The sequence below is a fragment of the Gobio gobio genome (assembly GCF_949357685.1).
Source record: "Gobio gobio genome assembly, chromosome: 22".
Classification (NCBI taxonomy): domain Eukaryota; kingdom Metazoa; phylum Chordata; class Actinopteri; order Cypriniformes; family Gobionidae; genus Gobio; species Gobio gobio.
In genome coordinates, this window is record NC_137118.1 from 16,152,858 (window position 1) to 16,172,425 (window position 19,568).

Genomic DNA, 19,568 nt, shown 5'->3' on the forward strand with positions numbered 1-19,568 from the left:
GAATATTCTCGGTGATCGTGGGTTGGGGTGTCTCATCGGTCTGGCGGGAGAGAGCGTCGGCCTTAATGTTCTTGGAACCAGGACGATACATGATAGTGAACTGGAATCTTGTAAAGAATAGAGCCCACCGGGCCTGACGGGGATTCAAGCATTTGGCCGTCCGGAGAAACTCGAGGTTCTTGTGGTCGGTGAGGATGATGAAGGGTTCCTGTGCTCCTTCTAGCCAGTGCCGCCACTCCTCTAAAGCCAGTTTCATGGCCAGTAATTCACGGTTGCCCACGTCATAGTTGCGCTCAGCGGAGGTTAATTTACGAGAAAAGAAGGCACAAGGATACATTTTTTCAGGCATGCCTTGACGCTGGGACAGAACTGCACCTACTCCAGTGTTTGAAGCATCCACCTCGATGATAAACTGACGTGTGGGGTCTGGATGCCGCAGGATGGGAGCAGAGGTGAAGCGTGTTCGGAGCTCATCAAAGGCTTTGGTGGACTCAGGTGTCCAGCTCAAGCGATGGTGGTGACGTTTGGTCATGGTGGTCAACGGGGCAGCTACTGTACTGTAGTTTCTGATGAACCGACGATAGAAATTTGCAAACCCCAGGAACCGTTGCAACTGTTTGACTGTTTGGGGAACCGGCCAATTTAGGACCGCCTGAACCTTCTTCTCGTCCATCGCCACACCCTCTGGACTGATGACGTATCCCAGGAAAGACGTTCTTGTGCGATGGAATTCACATTTCTCGAATTTGACATAGAGCTGATATTGAATGAGTCGTCTGAGAACCGATCTGACATGTTTGACGTGTTCCTCCATGGTTGAAGAGTAAATCAGTATATCGTCGATGTAGACGATTACCCACCTCTCCAGCATGTCCCGAAAGATGTCATTCATGAACGCCTGGAAGACAGAAGGACTATTGGACAACCCGAATGGCATAACGAGATACTCATAGTGCCCATTAGTGGTAGAGAAGGCCGTCTTCCACTCGTCTCCTCTGCGTATACGAATCAAGTTGTAGGCATTACGGAGATCCAACTTGGTATAATACTTGGCTTGACGGAGCTGTTCGAGAGCGGCTGGCACCAGGGGCAGTGGGTACCTGAACTTGACTGTATTCTCGTTAAGACCACGATAGTCGATGCAGGGGCGCAGTGTGCCATCCTTTTTCTTAACGAAGAAGAAGCCCGCAGCGGCGGGTGAGGTAGAGGGCCGGATGAACCCCTTGGCTAGTTCTTCCTCTATGTACTTCTTCATCGCTTCGGACTCTGGTTGAGACAGGGGAAAAATTCTGCCCTTAGGCGGTGTGGTGCCGGGTAATAGTTCGATGGCACAATCACTGGAACGGTGTTCTGGAAGTTGGGCAGCCTTGACTTTGCTGAAAACGTCAGAGAGATCAGAATACACAGCAGGCAGTCCTGAATCACTGAACTCCGACGTGGATAACTGGAGAATGTTGCGGGGAGTACGATTGATTTTAGCCAGGCATCTTCTATGGCACGAAGAATCCCACTGGATGATTTGGTTCTCCCGCCAGGAGATTTGTGGGTTGTGAGTGCGCAGCCATGGAAGACCCAGGATTATGGAGTGTTTGGGGGCGTGAATAACATAAAACCTGATTGATTCAGAATGAAGTGTTCCGACGTGCAGAATTACCTCTTCGGTGAGGTGTTGAATCCTTCCCTCTCCCAAGGGCCGACCATCTAGCGCCTCGACTGTCAGAGAGAAGTCACAGGGATTAGTTTGGAGTTTATGCTGTACAGTGAATTCATGAGACATAAAATTTCCCGCGGCTCCTGAGTCTAGCAAAGCGGATGTGTCAATCATTCTGCCAGGTAGAGAGAGACGAACAGGTAGCGTGAACCCGGACCACCGATTGTTGGAGTCCGCCAGGGTACTCACCGGTTGAGCCTGAAGAGACGGACGAACTGGGCAGGAGAGTCTGCGATGACCAGACTGTCCGCAGTAGAGACAGAGATGCTGCTGCAGGCGACGCTCGCGTTCCTCAGGAGTGAGAGGAGTAAAACCCAGCTGCATGGGCTCTGGTGCATCCGTGTCGTCGGGACGAGCACGATAGGGAACTCGAGGTGTGCGCCGAGAACGAATAAGGTTGTCGATCTGAATGGCCAGGTTGATGTATTCGTTCAGCGTTCTCCCCTCATCGCGGCAAGCTAACTCAGACTGAAGTTCATTGGTTAGACCTTTTCTGAACAGGGTTTTCAGGGTGTCCTCAACCCAATTGGTCTGTGCAGCAAGGGTGCGAAACGTGAGGGCATAATCGGCGGCGGTTCTTCTCCCCTGAGTATGACTGAGAAGGCGTTCACCGGCATCACCGAGCTCAGTGGAGTGCTCGAAAACGCTGCGGAACTGCTGGGTAAATGATGCAAATGTGGAGAAAGGAGATCCATCCGGCCTCCAGATGGCAGTTACCCATTCCAGCGCCTTTCCGGTGAGGAGCGAACACATGAAAGCAATTTTCCCTGAATCTGTGGGATGGAGTGCTGGCTGTTGATCAAAGTAGAGGTGGCATTGGAGCAGGAAGCCTTTGCATTTAGCTGAAGCGCCATCATACTTCTCTGGAAGAGCGAGACGAGGATTGACTGAGGTGCTCGCCGAGGGCGGTGATACCCCTGAGGCCTGATCGACGGGGGCGCTGATCGCTGAGGCTTGAAGCCCTTGCAGGGCTGTTACGAACTCCTCTGTGAGTGACGTGAGGCGATTCAACTGTAGCTGGTGTTGAGCTAGCTGGGCAGCCTGTGCAGAGATCTCAGTGGTGAGCTGTGAGACGGCTGCTGGACCTTGAGGTGGCGAAGTATTCTGTAACGAATCCACAGAGTCATAGAGATCCATTTGCAGCTTTAATTAGTGACAAAGTCAGACAGACAGGGTATTGATAGGTAGACAGGAATGGTATGGACAAGGCAAAGAATACTCAGGTAAGCTAGTGCTGATGATCGGGGCAGGCAGCAAGGTTTCAAACACGGGTAACAGTGCAGGGTCGTGGGAGCCAGAGTATGTTCAATTAGCCAGGAAACAGTCCAAGGTCGAGGTAGCCAGAGAGTGGTCGAAGAGTTCCAAAAACAGTCCAAGATCTAAACCAGAATAAACAGAATCAGTAGACAATCGCTCAGTATGTATGCCAGGGCAAAACAATACTTCGCACTGAATGGGTGTGAGAGAGGGATTCTTATACATGTGGAAATGAAGTGCAGGTGTGAGTGTAATCAATGAAGAGCAGGTGTGTGATCAGTCCAGGAGAGCAGCTTTATGGGAAATGTAGTTTGCATGGCCATAGTCAATACTCTGGAGATGGATCCCTCTGTGAATGTGGAGGTGACACAGGAAACTCCTGTGTAACACTATGGATGCGAAAAATGCAGAAAACTGAACCTGATTAGATTTTTTTTATGATGAAGGAAGGAAAGTTTCAGAGGCTGTGTGTAAACGTGCTTGATCTTTTTTTTAACGTGTGAAAATTTCGGTGTGCGAGGATATTTAGTCATTACCATCTATATAAAAGGGGAAAACTTAGGAACAATTTTATACTGTAATGTAAAACATGGACCATGTAACATAAACAATAATGAATAAGCAGTAGAGAGTCAAACTTGAGTCAAACTGTTTTGTAAATAAATTTTATATTTTTTATTTAAATTTAATATACACTGTATAATGATTTTGGAGGTCAAAACTCAGTTGTGTGTTGATTGTTGAGTTGAAAATCTTCGACTAAAGTGTCAATGTTAAAAGACATTCAGTTCACATAATTTAATTGAGACGGATGAAGATTTTCATGCAAGTCACCAAAAAATTTAGTTCTGACCTTCAAAATCTCTACAGTGTGTTTGTGATGGAGAGAAATGGCAAAGCAATCAAACAGGTGTCGTGTTTTACCATCCAACAGGGGACTTAAGTCAATTTAAGGAAATCATGTTCACTGTATAAAGTGTGACCTGCAATTGTTTCCTTAAAGAGTGATTTCTGCTTGATTTAAAACATAAAACACCAATACTTACCATAAAAATACACTATAATAAGATTTTGGAGGTCAAAACTCAGTTGTGTGTTGATTGCTGACTTGAAAATCATCAGTTGGTTAAACAACTAAAGTGTCAATGTTAAAAGTCATTCAGTTCACATAATTTAATTGAGACGGATAAACATTTTAATGCAAGTCACCATAAAATTGAGTTATCTTAATATATACAGTGAATATCTACAGTGTGTTTGAGATGAAGAAATGACAAATTAAACACACTGGTGTCGTGATTTACTATCTAACAGAGGACCGAGTCATTGTGTTTAACATAATCATTATTCAAAGATGATCTGCAATTAATACATTATAGAAATATTTCTGCTTGATTTAACTCTTAAAACTCAGTTATTGCTATAAAAACTCTAAATCTCTACAGTGTGTTTATGATGGCAAGAAATGACAAATTAAACACACTGGTGTCGTGATTTACTATCTAACAGGGGACCGAGTCATTGTGTTTAACATAATCATTATTCAAAGATGATCTGCAATTTATACATTATTGAAATATTTCTGCTTGATTTAACTCTTAAAACTCAGTTATTGCTATAAAAACTCTAAATCTCTACAGTGTGTTTATGATGGCAAGAAATGACAAATTAAACACACTGGTGTCGTGATTTACTATCTAACAGGGGACCGAGTCATTGTGTTTAACATAATCATTATTCAAAGATGATCTGCAATTTATACATTATAGAAATATTTCTGCTTGATTTAACTCTTAAAACTCAGTTATTGCTATAAAAACTCTAAATATCTACAGTGTGTTTGAGATGGCAAGAAATGACAAATTAAACACACTGGTGTCGTGATTTACTATCTAACAGGGGACCGAGTCATTGTGTTTAACATAATCATTATTCAAAGATGATCTGCAATTAATACATTAGAGAACTATTTCTGCTTGATTTAACTCTTAAAACTCAGTTATTGCTATAAAAACTCTAAATCTCCACAGTGTGTTTGAGATGAAGAAATGACAACGCAAACACACTGGTGTCGTGATTTACTATCTAACAGGGGACCGAGTCATTGTGTTTAACATAATCATTATTCAAAGATGATCTGCAATTAATACATTAGAGAACTATTTCTGCTTGATTTAACTCTTAAAACTCAGTTATTGCTATAAAAACTCTAAATCTCCACAGTGTGTTTGAGATGAAGAAATGACAACGCAAACACACTGGTGTCGTGATTTACTATCTAACAGGGGACAGAGTCATTGTGTTTAACATAATCATTATTCAAAGATGATCTGCAATTAATACATTAGAGAAATATTTCTGCTTGATTTAACTCTTAAAACTCAGTTATTGCTATAAAAACTCTAAGGGCCCTATCTTGCACCCAGCGCAATTGACTTTGTACACCGACGCATGTGTCATTCCTATTTTGCACCCGCGCAAAGCTCGCTTTTCCCTCCACAGAAGCACGTCGCTAAACTAGTGAATGAACTTGCGCTACCTGGGCGGTTCAGCGCAAAAAAGGAGGGGTGTTCCGGCGCAAACAATCCCTGGTGCTATTTTGCTGTTCCATTAAACAATTGCTCCACTGACCAGAAAAAACCTAGTCTAAAGTCAGTGGTGCGTTGCGCGTTGTTCATTATGCTATTTTAAGGGCGCATGCTTGACCATAATGTATAGCGTGCACAACGCGCATACACTTTGCTCATGTAATCTACACAGATGCAACAGTTATTTTTGCAAATCATAAATTGTTACACTAAAAAATATTAACACATGAGATGACGGAAATCATTGTGGTGTGCCACGAAGATGTGAAAAAATAGGCATAAATCTAGCTTACAAATTATTCAGGCTATTTGTAGTCTAATAATTAAGGAGACCTGTTTGCCCAATAGTGGCAACTTCTGGCAAGACATATATGTATATAAGGGCATCTAACAAATTGGTTTGTCCGTCAAGAACCAGGAAAAAAAATCGGTGAGGGTGGACGCAGCGATGTCCTCTGCTGGCGTCAGGTCCTGAGTAGAGGCAGATCCACCTCCCGTTACACGGCGTGCCCGATTGATGCTGGCAAGCTTGGACTTTCCCCGTCTTCTGATGTCATTGTAGCGCTTGCGGCACTGGTGCGACATCCTGGGGATGCCAGCTGATGAAACAATTGTGGCTATTTCCTCCCACGCCTGTTTAACCGACGCTATTTTGGGTGGGTTTCTCCCATCCCCATACAACACAACTTCTCTGTCTTTCACTGCTCTTTCAAGAACATCAGTCTCCTCGGCTGTGAACCACTCCTGGCGTGTGCCTGGTAAATACGCCATAATAATAGCAATCCATAATGGAACTTGCACACCTGCTTTTACAGGGAATGTTTGATGACGCTCTGATTGGTTTATTCACGTTACGCCCGAACCACACCTATGAATAATGAAGCTACTTCAGACCAACCCATTTTAGATTTGCGCCGGGCGCAAGAGCCATTTATCCCGCCAGGAAAATAGCAACAGCGCCGAGACCCGCCCACAAAGTTACTTGCGTTTCGCGCTTTGACACTTGCGTTTCAGATCGTTAAAATAGGGCCCTAAATCTCTACAGTGTGTTTATGATGGCAAGAAATTACAAATTAAACACACTGGTGTCGTGATTTACTATCTAACAGGGGACCGAGTCATTGTGTTTAACATAATCATTATTCAAAGATGATCTGCAATTAATACATTATAGAAATATTTCTGCTTGATTTAACTCTTAAAACTCAGTTATTGCTATAAAAACTCTAAATCTCCACAGTGTGTTTGAGATGGCAAGAAATGACAAATTAAACACACTGCTGTCGTGATTTACTATCTAACAGGGGACAGAGTCATTGTGTTTAACATAATCATTATTCAAAGATGATCTGCAATTAATACATTAGAGAACTATTTCTGCTTGATTTAACTCTTAAAACTCAGTTATTGCTATAAAAACTCTAAATCTCTACAGTGTGTTTATGATGGCAAGAAATGACAAATTAAACACACTGGTGTCGTGATTTACTATCTAACAGGGGACAGAGTCATTGTGTTTAACATAATCATTATTCAAAGATGATCTGCAATTTATACATTATAGAAATATTTCTGCTTGATTTAACTCTTAAAACTCAGTTATTGCTATAAAAACTCTAAATCTCCACAGTGTGTTTGAGATGAAGAAATGACAACGCAAACACACTGGTGTCGTGATTTACTATCTAACAGGGGACAGAGTCATTGTGTTTAACATAATCATTATTCAAAGATGATCTGCAATTAATACATTAGAGAAATATTTCTGCTTGATTTAACTCTTAAAACTCAGTTATTGCTATAAAAACTCTAAATATCTACAGTGTGTTTATGATGGCAAGAAATGACAAATTAAACACACTGGTGTCGTGATTTACTATCTAACAGGGGACCGAGTCATTGTGTTTAACATAATCATTATTCAAAGATGATCTGCAATTTATACATTATAGAAATATTTCTGCTTGATTTAACTCTTAAAACTCAGTTATTGCTATAAAAACTCTAAATATCTACAGTGTGTTTGAGATGGCAAGAAATGACAAATTAAACACACTGGTGTCGTGATTTACTATCTAACAGGGGACCGAGTCATTGTGTTTAACATAATCATTATTCAAAGATGATCTGCAATTAATACATTAGAGAACTATTTCTGCTTGATTTAACTCTTAAAACTCAGTTATTGCTATAAAAACTCTAAATCTCTACAGTGTGTTTATGATGGCAAGAAATGACAAATTAAACACACTGGTGTCGTGATTTACTATCTAACAGGGGACCAAGTCATTGTGTTTAACATAATCATTATTCAAAGATGATCTGCAATTAATACATTAGAGAACTATTTCTGCTTGATTTAACTCTTAAAACTCAGTTATTGCTATAAAAACTCTAAATCTCCACAGTGTGTTTGAGATGAAGAAATTACAAATTAAACACACTGGTGTCGTGATTTACTATCTAACAGGGGACCGAGTCATTGTGTTTAACATAATCATTATTCAAAGATGATCTGCAATTAATACATTATAGAAATATTTCTGCTTGATTTAACTCTTAAAACTCAGTTATTGCTATAAAAACTCTAAATCTCTACAGTGTGTTTATGATGGCAAGAAATGACAAATTAAACACACTGGTGTCGTGATTTACTATCTAACAGGGGACCGAGTCATTGTGTTTAACATAATCATTATTCAAAGATGATCTGCAATTAATACATTAGAGAACTATTTCTGCTTGATTTAACTCTTAAAACTCAGTTATTGCTATAAAAACTCTAAATCTCTACAGTGTGTTTATGATGGCAAGAAATGACAACGCAAACACACTGGTGTCGTGATTTACTATCTAACAGGGGACCGAGTCATTGTGTTTAACATAATCATTATTCAAAGATGATCTGCAATTAATACATTATAGAAATATTTCTGCTTGATTTAACTCTTAAAACTCAGTTATTGCTATAAAAACTCTAAATATCTACAGTGTGTTTGAGATGGCAAGAAATGACAAATTAAACACACTGGTGTCGTGATTTACTATCTAACAGGGGACCGAGTCATTGTGTTTAACATAATCATTATTCAAAGATGATCTGCAATTAATACATTATAGAAATATTTCTGCTTGATTTAACTCTTAAAACTCAGTTATTGCTATAAAAATTCTAAATCTCTACAGTGTGTTTATGATGGCAAGAAATGACAAATTAAACACACTGGTGTCGTGATTTACTATCTAACAGGGGACCGAGTCATTGTGTTTAACATAATCATTATTCAAAGATGATCTGCAATTTATACATTATAGAAATATTTCTGCTTGATTTAACTCTTAAAACTCAGTTATTGCTATAAAAACTCTAAATATCTACAGTGTGTTTGAGATGGCAAGAAATGACAACGCAAACACACTGGTGTCGTGATTTACTATCTAACAGGGGACCGAGTCATTGTGTTTAACATAATCATTATTCAAAGATGATCTGCAATTAATACATTAGAGAACTATTTCTGCTTGATTTAACTCTTAAAACTCAGTTATTGCTATAAAAACTCTAAATCTCTACAGTGTGTTTATGATGGCAAGAAATGACAACGCAAACACACTGGTGTCGTGATTTACTATCTAACAGGGGACCGAGTCATTGTGTTTAACATAATCATTATTCAAAGATGATCTGCAATTTATACATTATAGAAATATTTCTGCTTGATTTAACTCTTAAAACTCAGTTATTGCTATAAAAACTCTAAATATCTACAGTGTGTTTGAGATGGCAAGAAATGACAACGCAAACACACTGGTGTCGTGATTTACTATCTAACAGGGGACCGAGCCATTGTGTTTAACATAATCATTGATCTGATGATCTGCAATTAATACATTAGAGAACTATTTCTGCTTGATTTAACTCTTAAAACTCAGTTATTGCTATAAAAACTCTAAATCTCCACAGTGTGTTTGAGATGAAGAAATGACAACGCAAACACACTGGTGTCGTGATTTACTATCTAACAGGGGACAGAGTCATTGTGTTTAACATAATCATTATTCAAAGATGATCTGCAATTTATACATTATATAAATATTTCTGCTTGATTTAACTCTTAAAACTCAGTTATTGCTATAAAAACTCTAAATATCTACAGTGTGTTTGAGATGGCAAGAAATGAAAACGCAAACACACTGGTGTCGTGATTTACTATCTAACAGGGGACCGAGTCATTGTGTTTAACATAATCATTATTCAAAGATGATCTGCAATTAATACATTAGAGAAATATTTCTGCTTGATTTAACTCTTAAAACTCAGTTATTGCTATAAAAACTCTAAATCTCTACAGTGTGTTTATGATGGCAAGAAATGACAACGCAAACACACTGGTGTCGTGATTTACTATCTAACAGGGGACCGAGTCATTGTGTTTAACATAATCATTATTCAAAGAGGATCTGCAATTAATACATTAGAGAACTATTTCTGCTTGATTTAACTCTTAAAACTCCGTTATTGCTATAAAAACTCTAAATCTCTACAGTGTGTTTGAGATGGCAAGAAATGACAACGCAAACACACTGGTGTCGTGATTTACTATCTAACAGTGGACCGAGTCATTGTGTTTAACATAATCATTATTCAAAGATGATCTGCAATTAATACATTAGAGAACTATTTCTGCTTGATTTAACTCTTAAAACTCAGTTATTGCTATAAAAACTCTAAATCTCCACAGTGTGTTTGAGATGGCAAGAAATGACAACGCAAACACACTGGTGTCGTGATTTACTATCTAACAGTGGACCGAGTCATTGTGTTTAACATAATCATTATTCAAAGAGGATCTGCAATTAATACATTAGAGAACTATTTCTGCTTGATTTAACTCTTAAAACTCCGTTATTGCTATAAAAACTCTAAATCTCTACAGTGTGTTTGAGATGGCAAGAAATGACAACGCAAACACACTTGTGTCGTGATTTACTATCTAACAGGGGACCGAGTCATTGTGTTTAACATAATCATTATTCAAAGATGATCTGCAATTAATACATTAGAGAAATATTTCTGCTTGATTTAACTCTTAAAACTCAGTTATTGCTATAAAAACTCTAAATCTCTACAGTGTGTTTATGATGGCAAGAAATGACAACACAAACACACTGGTGTCGTGATTTACTATCTAACAGGGGACCGAGTCATTGTGTTTAACATAATCATTATTTACTATATAAAGTGATGACCTGTTATTATTACCTTAAAGAACAATTTCTGCTTGTCCAGTCCTATATATATATATTTTTTTATTGGTGCAAGAAATCAAATCTCACTCTAAAAATCTCAAAAACAAAGGACATTATTTGGGATTTTAGAGAGCAGAAACTATGTTTTATTCAAAAATAAGTCACACATTGAAATACCTTTACTGTAAAAAAAATTTGGGTCTCCAATTGAAAATTTTCTGTAAATTGATGCACTTTAATTCAATTAAAATTCAAGAAATTCAATTCGGCCAACTAAAAAATTTAGATGTAATCGGTCACTAGAAAATTTTCAATTGGAGACCTGATTTTTTTTTACAGTGTTGGTGTTCTTGAAAATAAGCTTAAATGAGAGATGTGGACGGATCATAAACTGTAAGTATGAAGACACAACAGAGAATGAATTTCTTAAAGATAATTCTTAATTTTAAGAATTTTTTAATTTCTTAAATTCTTTTCTGTAATGTCCACAACATGGCTTTTTCTCCGTTGTGTGCTCATTGTGTTCCCTGCTGCCTGTGTGAACATTATATAATTATATATATATATTAAATAATGAAGACAGACTTGACTGCCAGCTCTCTTCCCTTTCACACACACAGCTCCATTGCAGGCTATGGAGGTCCCCTGTTGGATAGGTAGACATCGGTCAGGTCCCCTCTTGGCATGTTTAAAAAATAAAAAATAAATGCTTATTTGAAGTTATATTATGAAAAAAGACCTTAAAACAAAATTTTGTATCTAAGTTTTGTTTCTTCAAAATGACTAGAAACACAGGTCCCCTCTTGGTCAGTGTGGAGTGATGGTCCCCTGTTGGTAATATAGACGTGTATGTGTGTGTGTGTGTGTGTGTGTGTGTGTGTGTGTGTGTGTGTGTGTGTGTGTGTGTGTGTGTGTGTGTGTGTGTGTGTGTGTGTGTGTGTGTGTGTGTGTGTGTGTGTGTGTGTGTGTGTGTGTGTGTGTGCGCTTGTGACTCTTTAGCTCCGCCCACAGCACGCCTCCACAAGCTCGGCTGTTTCCGGAAAGAATCGGTACAGCGTATCTGTCTTTTATAAATATGATAAAACTAAGCTCCACAAGTAGTAACCTAGAATACTGTCTAACACTTGATGGCTGTTCTGTCAAGTCCTCGTCGTCAGTGAGGAACCTGGGTGTGCTCTTTGATACCAATCTTTCGTTTGAAAGCCACATTTCTAGCATCTGTAAAACTGCTTTCTACCATCTTAAAAGTATATCTAAATTACGGCACATGCTCTCAATGCAAAATGCTGAACAGTTAGTTCATGCGTTCATGACCTCAAGGCTAGATTATTGTAATGCTCTACTGGGTGGTTGCCCTGCTCGCTTAATAAATAAACTCCAGCTGGTCTAAAACGCAGCAGCTCGAGTTCTTACTAGAACCAGGAAGTATGACCATATTAGCCCAGTTCTGTCAACACTGCACTGGCTGCCTATTAAACATCGCATACATTGTCAAATCTTACTTATTACTTACAAAGCACTAAATGGTTAAGCTCCCCAATACTTGAGCGAGCTCTTAACATATTATACTCCATCACGTCTACTGCGGTCTCAAAATTCTGGCCAGTTGATAATACCTAGAATATCCAAATCAACTGCAGGCGGTCAATCCTTTTCCTATTTAGCTCCGAAACTCTGGAACAGTCTTCCTAACATTGTTCGGGAAGCAGACACACTCTGTCAGTTTAAATCTAGACTAAAAACACTCTTTACTGTGGCATACACATAAAACACTTTTTCAATGAAATGATTGTTAGGCTGCATTAACTAGGTCAGCCGAAACCGGGAACACTTCCCATAACACCTGATGTACTCGTAACATCATCAGAAGAATGGCATCTACGCTAATGATAGTCTCTCTGTTTTATCCCGAGGTTTACTGCAGTCAGCCGGATCCGGGCCGTATCCAGTTCAGATGGTGGACCTGCGCCCAGAGAAGACCAACACAGGACCCCGAAGTGTCTGCAGAGACCGTGATTAGACTCCCCCTGCAACTGCCTCATCGACACGGCATCTCAATAAACCCGTCTCCGGCGTGTTGACTCAGATTGTTCGAATATTACAATTAAATAATACTTAAATCGATATGTCATCCTCAATAAACCCGTCTCCAGCGTGTTGCCTCCGATCATTCGAATATTGCACTTTAATAATTATTTAATCAACATCATCCTCAATAAACCCGTCTCCAGCATGTTGCCCCCGGTCCCTCGAATATTCCAATCTATTATGACCTCTGAGCTGTAAAGCTGCCAGAATAATAATAATAATACGCTGTTTGTCAATTGGCCAGAGGAGAACTGGCACCCCGACTGAGCCTGGTTTCTCCCAAGGTTTATTTTTCTCCATTAGCTCACCGAATGGGGTTTTGGTTTCCTTGCCACTGTTGCCTCTGGCTTGGCGTACTCAGTTGGGGACACTAAATTTTTCAACTAAACATTGAAATAAATCTAATTAATAAACTAAATTAACCATTTAAACTAAATTACTGATCGAATTATTGATCTAAAGCCCACACTGTCACTGTATGATAATTGAAATGAACTGATGACATCAGCGTTTTTTCCAGAATGGCTATACAGCTGAATAAAATTATGCTGCATTATTTTCCTGTTTAACACTGTAAAGCTGCTTTAAAACAATCTACATTGTTAAAAGCGCTATATAAATAAAGTTGACTTGACTTGACTTGACTCTTCGGAGATATGAAGGACGCAATACTACTATAGATACTCAAGATTAACATGAGATTGGCAGAAACTCTCTGTGTTATATACCCTTTAACTTAAAGTATGCCAAAATAGCTATTTAGTCTATCTGTGGTAAAAGGACCACTAAGGGAACCAAATCATATTTCAATTTTTTTTGAAAATGGACATTGAGTTTTGTCTGGCTATCACCAGACCAAGCTCAATTTAAGATTGAACATTGGTCTGGGGAGTCTGCTCTGTATTTTCTACTGCACACGTGAGCATAAACGTGCATAATTGAAATGACTCTGTACGCAATTGGATAGTCCTTCAACCAATCAGACCCCAAGAGGCGTGATCAACGGGCAACGACCCAACGCTTCTCTATCCGTCATCGTGATAATCCCTCCAATAGCGGGCCAGGTGGATAAGCCCGTCTGTGATTGGTTCCCGCAAAAGTGTACAATAAACGTAACATTCGAACGTTCTTTCTATTAATCTGCTGAGTGTCTTCTTTAAAAAGAGACCGATTTTAGGTCTGTATTCCAAAGCATTGAACTACAAATGTATTTTCACATCTATGCTCAAAAACGGGGTTGATTATTATAGGTAATTTTTTTTAATTATTTAAAAATATATATATTTTATATGTTTATATTTTTTAAATGATAATTATTATTTATTTTGCAGGTATATGCCAAAAAGTCCAAGTACGTCCCTTTTTGAGCATGTTGGACTGCATGCCACAGTCTTTATACCACAGTCTTTCATGAAGTTTGCCCAAGGACGGCTTACTTATGGTTGTCTCTGCACATTACACAGATATAGGAGAAAGTATTTTACTATCGAAAAAATTACACACTTCACCTTTAACTCAGGAAATCGAAGCCCCATGTGTCTGAAGCCTGCCGTAAGTAGTTAGTTGTCTCTTTCTGTCTTTCTCGTTCTCTTGGAGACGCCTGTGGGACACAGCGGAGGACAAGTCGTATTGTCAGACCGCACACATATATATATACACACTCATGCACCACTGGTCATGCGCCTGGCAGGGATGACAAGGAGAAAGCAAGGTATGAGCCATTCCCCAGCTACAAACTAGCACACACACATACATGCGCTATCATACGGATGTGACTCTCAGCACATATCATATATTCCCTCTACTGTCATCTTCATAGGCTTATGGATTTATTGAGGCTTTAGTTGGAGAGTTCCAATAAACCATATGTGATAAGGAGGTGCGGTCGACCTACAAAGGGACGGGGATGAGAAAAGTGTTGGATGATAAAGGGGATTACATTGTTAAGGTGATAGCTGTAAAGGAAAGGTGAATAGGTTTCAAGTTAAGGACACGCTTGATGCTTATTTTTATTGCGTATAGTCATGTAAATTGGACTGGTTCATATATAATTTCCATTGGAAATGGAGATAGTCCTCCCTGTGGAATCAGACCTGAGAGAACGTGCTCGGATCCGGCTCCTTCCGGATCTAATTCCTCTTGTGAAATATTTTCATTGGAATATAAGCCTTTTGGTAATCCTAACCTCAGCCTCAACTTGTTTTTTAGCCTTGGAAGCAAAATTGGGCAGTTCTGTCTTTTCTTCCCCCAAAAAACAGAACAGAGAACAGGGAAAAGGGTGCTACATGCACATAAACGTGATTGTAGCAAATAAAAGCATAAATATTCCTTTACATATACAGTAGCAGGTGTCAGCCTCATTGAGGCAGAAGTTTATGGTGCATTATCATGGTGTGCACCCCCATCATTGAAGTGTAAATCCAGAGGTAAATATGGATGGGGAAGGGACAGACAGGGATTAGTGAGAAAAATCCATTACAATCCCGGGCCTGTAACATAGTTACTCGCTGACTGCTAAAACCTTTGTGTGTGTGTGATGTGTGCACGTGAGCGCTCTAAATCTGACCTCCTGGCTATGCACTTAGATTTGATTTGACTGTTTGGAAAGAATTATATCAGTCTCAACCGAACCGTGCTGTGAAATTCACATGCAGAAGGGTAAACTATGGTTCATTTTATGAAACTTAGAAAAGACACAACTTTAACACTATGCATATTTTTAAAATGGCAGCATTGCTATTCATATCTGAAACAGCCTGTTTTGACCTAATATATTATATGGACAAACACATAGGCACACATCAATTATATTACATATTAGTCACGAGTGGGTGTATGCACAACACTTAAAATAAAGACGATGCCAGATATATTTATATATATATATATACACACACATATATATATATATAAACTAATAAACTAACTAGGAACTCATGCAGGTAAAACAGGGACGGAACACAGAGAAAACAAAACATAAAATATTTTGTCAACAAAATACAATTGTTAACTTATAATAATGGCATTTTTAATCATTAAAAATATACTCATTTTTGAGTTTGACAACAAACACATCGTTCAATACAGCTAAACAGCATTGCAAAAAAACATGATAATAAGGAATCAATTCTGAACATTGGCTCTCAGTCTTTGTTCACCGTTATTCATAAAAGTATAGAATATAATATCATACTTCTAATAGGGTCTCATTGTAACGCAGTGTTACAACACACCCCATCCGCACAACTGGGATTTAAATCGCGGCTCGTGTCTTCTGCTGGTTAGATCAGCATTAAAGAACCATCTCAACTATTAAATAACAGATATAAGATTACAATAATATCGGATTTGTCTTATTTTAAATAAACACAAAAAAAACAGAGATGAAAAATAATCTTAAGTAAGAAATTTACTTTTGCTATGGTTAAATAAATGTTCAGTAATATCTTCCAAAGATTTTTAAGATTTTTAAGCTCTAAATAAAGTTGATATGGCAGCTAGTAAATACACTAAGTTTCGTCATTCTGGCAAGTGTGGAAAGGGTTATAACGTGCGTATTACAACTAACCCCGCGTAAGGTTGTGCCGCGCGCTCCCCTACACATTACAGTATGCCCCCCTTCCGGAAGACGCGTCCTCATGCCGTAAAAGTCCAACTGAGGAGGGAGGGAGTGAGGGGGGCTCTTTTTGAGTGATTTTTTAAATTGATTTTTTTATGGGATGGCAGGCAGAAAATTGTCGGACTCATTGAAATATTACTGTCCTGAGATATCACGCCAATCTATGAGTCCTACTCTCTATTAACAGTAAAATACAAATTGGCTATGATGAGACAAGTTCACCGTTTCATGAGTTTGAGAGTGCAAAATGTTCATGATTTCTCCTCAACAAAACAATCCAAAAATGGCTGCGCCCGAAATCGCATACTCTATTGAGTAGGTACTTATTTTGAATGAGTAATTACTTTATGACAGCTAAAAAAGTATTCTATACAGTATGAATGTGAGTAGTATTAATTTAATCTGGGCTGCTCTGTGGTGCAGTTCTGATGCTCATGTGCCCACTGTTGGCGCTTTCGGCGGTGGACAGGGCTGACCTGGGGCACCCTGACTGGTCTGCGGCTATACAGCGCCATACGCAACAAACTGCAATGCACAGTGTATTCTGACACCTTTCTATCAGAACCAGCATTAACTTCTTGAGCAATTTGAGCTACAGTAGCTCGTCTGTTTAATCGGACCACACAGGCCAGCCTTCGCTCCCCACGTGCATCAATGAGCCTTGGCCGCCCATGACCCTGTCGCCGCTTCACCACTGTTCCTTCCTTGGACCACTTTTGATAGATACTGACCACTGCAGATCGGGAACACCCAACAAGAGCTGCAGTTTTGGAGATGCTTTTACCCAGTCGTCAAGCCATCACAATTTAGCCCTTGAGGCCCTTTGAGGACAAAATGTTCACTTGCTGCCTAATATGGTCATAATGTTATGCCTGATTAGTGTATATATATAGTTTTTTTTTTTTTTTTTTTGGTAGAAAACAACTAGAAAACAAATCCGTGTCTAATCCTGGAATACAGTCTGGCAGTATTTCTAGCACTTTTTATTGCCATTCTGATTAATGAAGTGGATCTGTTGATTGACAGTTTGCATAGCTTGATCTTGTTTAAGATGCAGTAGGCCAGTTTCTTATGTAACAAGCACAAAATCACTACTGCTCTTCTAAAAGATAATCCCAATCCTACCACAGGGGATTTATATACTGCTATTCTTGTAGTATATTCATCTTAATCTACTATGCTTGTAGTATATTCCACATAAGCGTGTATTTCACACAATAGACTTATCCAACAATTGAGTGGCACAGAACAATAAGATGTAATGTGTAATCTCTAAGCAAGATACCATTAAAGAGTTTTGTGTGGATGGAAAAAGGCTTCCACCGTATGAGATCCACAAAAGAAAAAGGAGAAGGGACAATTGTACCTGTACTATTTCATCACACTGGCATTAAGTTGTCTGTTGTTACCCTCTGGGAGGGTGTGAAGAAAAAATGCTCTTTCTCTGTCTCTTTCTCTCTCCTATTGTCTAGCATCCTTCCTTGTCCTGTCAACTACAGTAAGATTCAGAGAATTACACTGCGTGCGATATTATGTGGCGAAATATTTCAGCTTCCAAACTTTAGAGTTTGCAGAACATTCAGTTACTTAGCATCTACATTATTTACAAGTACTCAAGTCTGTGTCTAGAATGGAAGTTGTACTGTTATATTCTATAAACTTTATAATAGGTCTGCATATGTTTATATTAAGTTTTAGTAATTATAATACTGATATTATGAATTGAATGTATGGTTTGTTCAGCACATTTTTGTTCATGATATTATAGGAATTTTAGCATATTATTATTTCTATTCTGCCAAGCAAATATGTCCTCATAGTTTTTGACCATTGAAAAGAAAAATGTCTTTTATGAGGATGTAGCATTTTCAAAGTAAATTTATGATTCAGGTACAAAACATCTTTGTAAAATGCTGACCTGTAAATGAACCCATTAATCATTTGTCTTTGTATGTATTCTAATGTGTTATTTAGAGCATTGCATAAAAGCAATGCAAACACTTCATTTCGGCATGAGGTGAAATATCTTGACTGTGTCACTGTGCAAGCATTATATGCATAAATATAAGAAGCATCCAAATGGGCATTAAAAAAAATCTTTGCTTTTAGTTTGGTTCATTTACCATTTGTCACCGACACATTCCCCAAACAGTCGCATGACATTGTGCCTTCAAACCACGTAGTTAAAATAAACAGCCATTTTAAAATATTATGTTTCCCATGGCACAGGAACAGATATTCTCACCCTGTGAAGATCAGTGCTGTGCCAAAGCTCGATGGCAGTCTGGTTACTGTGTACACTTCTTGTATTTTTATTGATTTAATATTAGACCCCACAACCCAGGCCCCATTTATTTAATTAGAGTGCCCTTACATTCCTCTTCGGAAGCGTGATTAATTGAATGTACACTCTATGAACTCGTACTATGATTAATGAAGGCCACACAAGACAAAAATTTTCCACTGTTTCCAAGCTGCCTTCAAATTCAAGGTAATCTGGGTTTTGTGTGCAAAGCAGCTTTGGGGCTGTCTGCATATCATTCAATTTTATCATTTGGTCTGACATTAAGCAGCCAACATACCGGCCAAAAAGTTCTTGAACATGGTAACTGAATTTAGTGGACAGTAGCAATCATGAAAATATACCAATACTGTATATATATATAATTTTTTTTTTTTTTTTTTTTTTTTTTTTTCATTAAACAGAAAATGAGATGTTTGGCACAATGACTAAGCTGCTCTTTTCCACACAAAAAAGTGTGAATGGTGAGAAATGCTGTCCAATAGGACAATAATGCACACAATGTGTCAACTGGTGTCAACATGCTATACCTTTAAGACACTGGCAATACACACTGTTTTTTATATGGAAAAGAGCAGCACTGACATTCTTTCAAACATCTCCTTTTGTGTTTCACAGATTAAAGAAAGTCATACAAGTTTGGAATGACATGAAGTTGAATAAATGATGTTAATTTTGTTAAATGTTACTGTTTGGGTGCACTTTGTATTTAAAACTCAACATTTGTTCAGGGCAGAACTCGGTTGTCCCTTT

At 38.6% G+C, this 19,568-nt stretch overlaps 1 protein-coding gene across 1 annotated transcript in view; it reads left to right on the plus strand.

Annotated features, from left to right (window-relative positions):
- Nucleotides 1–2,905: 2,905 nt before the first annotated feature.
- ppp1r3c2a (protein phosphatase 1 regulatory subunit 3C2, duplicate a) overlaps nucleotides 2,906–19,568 on the plus strand; it is a gene marked incomplete at both ends in the record, with an annotated part of 118,492 nt that continues 101,829 nt past the window's right edge. The window contains one exon of the mRNA XM_079805242.1: nucleotides 2,906–2,934. Within this exon, the coding sequence (XP_079661368.1) occupies nucleotides 2,906–2,934 (29 nt within the window). The remainder of the gene's footprint in view (nucleotides 2,935–19,568) is intronic.